We start from the raw sequence: 1424 nt of genomic DNA on the forward strand, positions 1-1424 counted from the left end.
TTAGTTTGAAACATGTTTATTGTGAGTTCAAAAGTCATCACCTAAACAGGACTTCAAATGTTCAGAGCTACTTACTGGCCACAACAAGTCTGAAGGAAGCCATCTTGGTACCAGCCATATTCTCTGCCACGCAGGTGTAATCTCCAGAGTCATCCATAGCTCTGGCAGCCTCTATGATGAGTCGTGTCTCATCCACTCTTACTGGCCCACTATCAGAAACAGTGTGGCCACGCGGGTCAAGCCACCAGACTCGTACTCGGGGGTTACCAGCTACTGGTATGCATGTCAGTTCAAACTCTGCCTTCTCTGGAACAATGCGGGTCCTGCTCTCTGGCAGAGGTGGCTCAAATGAACTGCCTGTTAGTTCATCTAGATCTTGGGAAAACAACAATGCAGTTGTCAGTCCTATGGGTCCCATTGCTGGTAAGGGTTCTTTTCATTCATACTTTCACTCAAGCCAAGTTTTACAACAGATCTCTCTCTCAAACTCTACTGAACATACTGCAACATGAGCACTGAAGATTTTAACCAATTCAACCATACAGACCAAATATCAGTTTATAGGAAATACGTTTCTGCATGGTGACTAACTTATGGAGATATCACACTCCTTGATGTGAATATGCTAAGAAATATTTAATGAGCAAGTCTCTTATTTTATGATGTATGCAACAGAACTCAATGGTGTTGGCTGGTTTATACTTTGATTTGACACTGTATATGCACATCCAAAAGAGTACTGTACAACTCACAAGCAATATTCAGTTCTGCGGTATAGGTCTGAGGCACTTGGTTTGAGTCCCCTGGAATTCCCACACATGAATAAAAGCCTTCATCTGAAGCTTTCACATTGTGGATCAGTAGGGAGCCATTAGGAAACAAAGTCATCCTGAAACAGTAAGTACAGGCATAAACTTGAGTCTGACCTTCCTGAATGGTGGAGCATGGGTTCATATCAGAACAGGGAAAAGCTGAGAAACCCAAGTTTCTATGACACTACTTGAAATAAATGTTCACTCTGGTCCCTCTCAAGAATGAAGGGATTAGGGCTTATTTAGCAGGAAAGAAGAAATCTTAATTTGGGGAAATGAAGACCATGAGCCAGTGTTCTTTATCCACCGTTATTCCAACAAATATATCACAAGACTCATTGCCTTATTTTAATTTCTTATACTTCCAATACAAAAAATTGAATTTGGGTTTGAGTGCTGTTCAATACAACAGTAGATTTTCTCATCACTTCCAGAACACCTATGGGACCTACCCACCTCATGCTTATTGGATTGCTGGGGGACGTCATCCTCGGTGGCTAGCTTCAGCAGGGGGACAATGATCCTATGAAGATTGTATTGTTCGTAGTCTTGTGTATCATTTTGTATATTTTTAAGAGCTGTTGACTTGTAGTGTTTTAGATGGCTTAAACT

The 1424-nt window shown here is 41.4% G+C and overlaps 1 protein-coding gene across 1 annotated transcript; it reads right to left on the reverse strand.

Moving 5' to 3' along the window:
- Nucleotides 1-75: 75 nt before the first annotated feature.
- LOC111875158 (inactive tyrosine-protein kinase 7-like) lies at nt 76-1300 on the reverse strand (the record flags this gene model as incomplete). Its single annotated transcript, XM_023871221.1, has 3 exons — nt 1269-1300; nt 753-889; nt 76-375 (listed from the first exon to the last, which is right to left on the reverse strand). Coding segments are annotated over exons 1-3 (469 nt in total), but the record flags the coding sequence as incomplete, so codon positions are not given.
- Between the last annotated feature and the right edge of the window lie 124 nt (nt 1301-1424).

Source organism: Cryptotermes secundus, unplaced genomic scaffold, assembly GCF_002891405.2.
Source record: "Cryptotermes secundus unplaced genomic scaffold, Csec_1.0 C38590390, whole genome shotgun sequence".
NCBI classification, from domain to species: Eukaryota; Metazoa; Arthropoda; class Insecta; order Blattodea; family Kalotermitidae; genus Cryptotermes; species Cryptotermes secundus.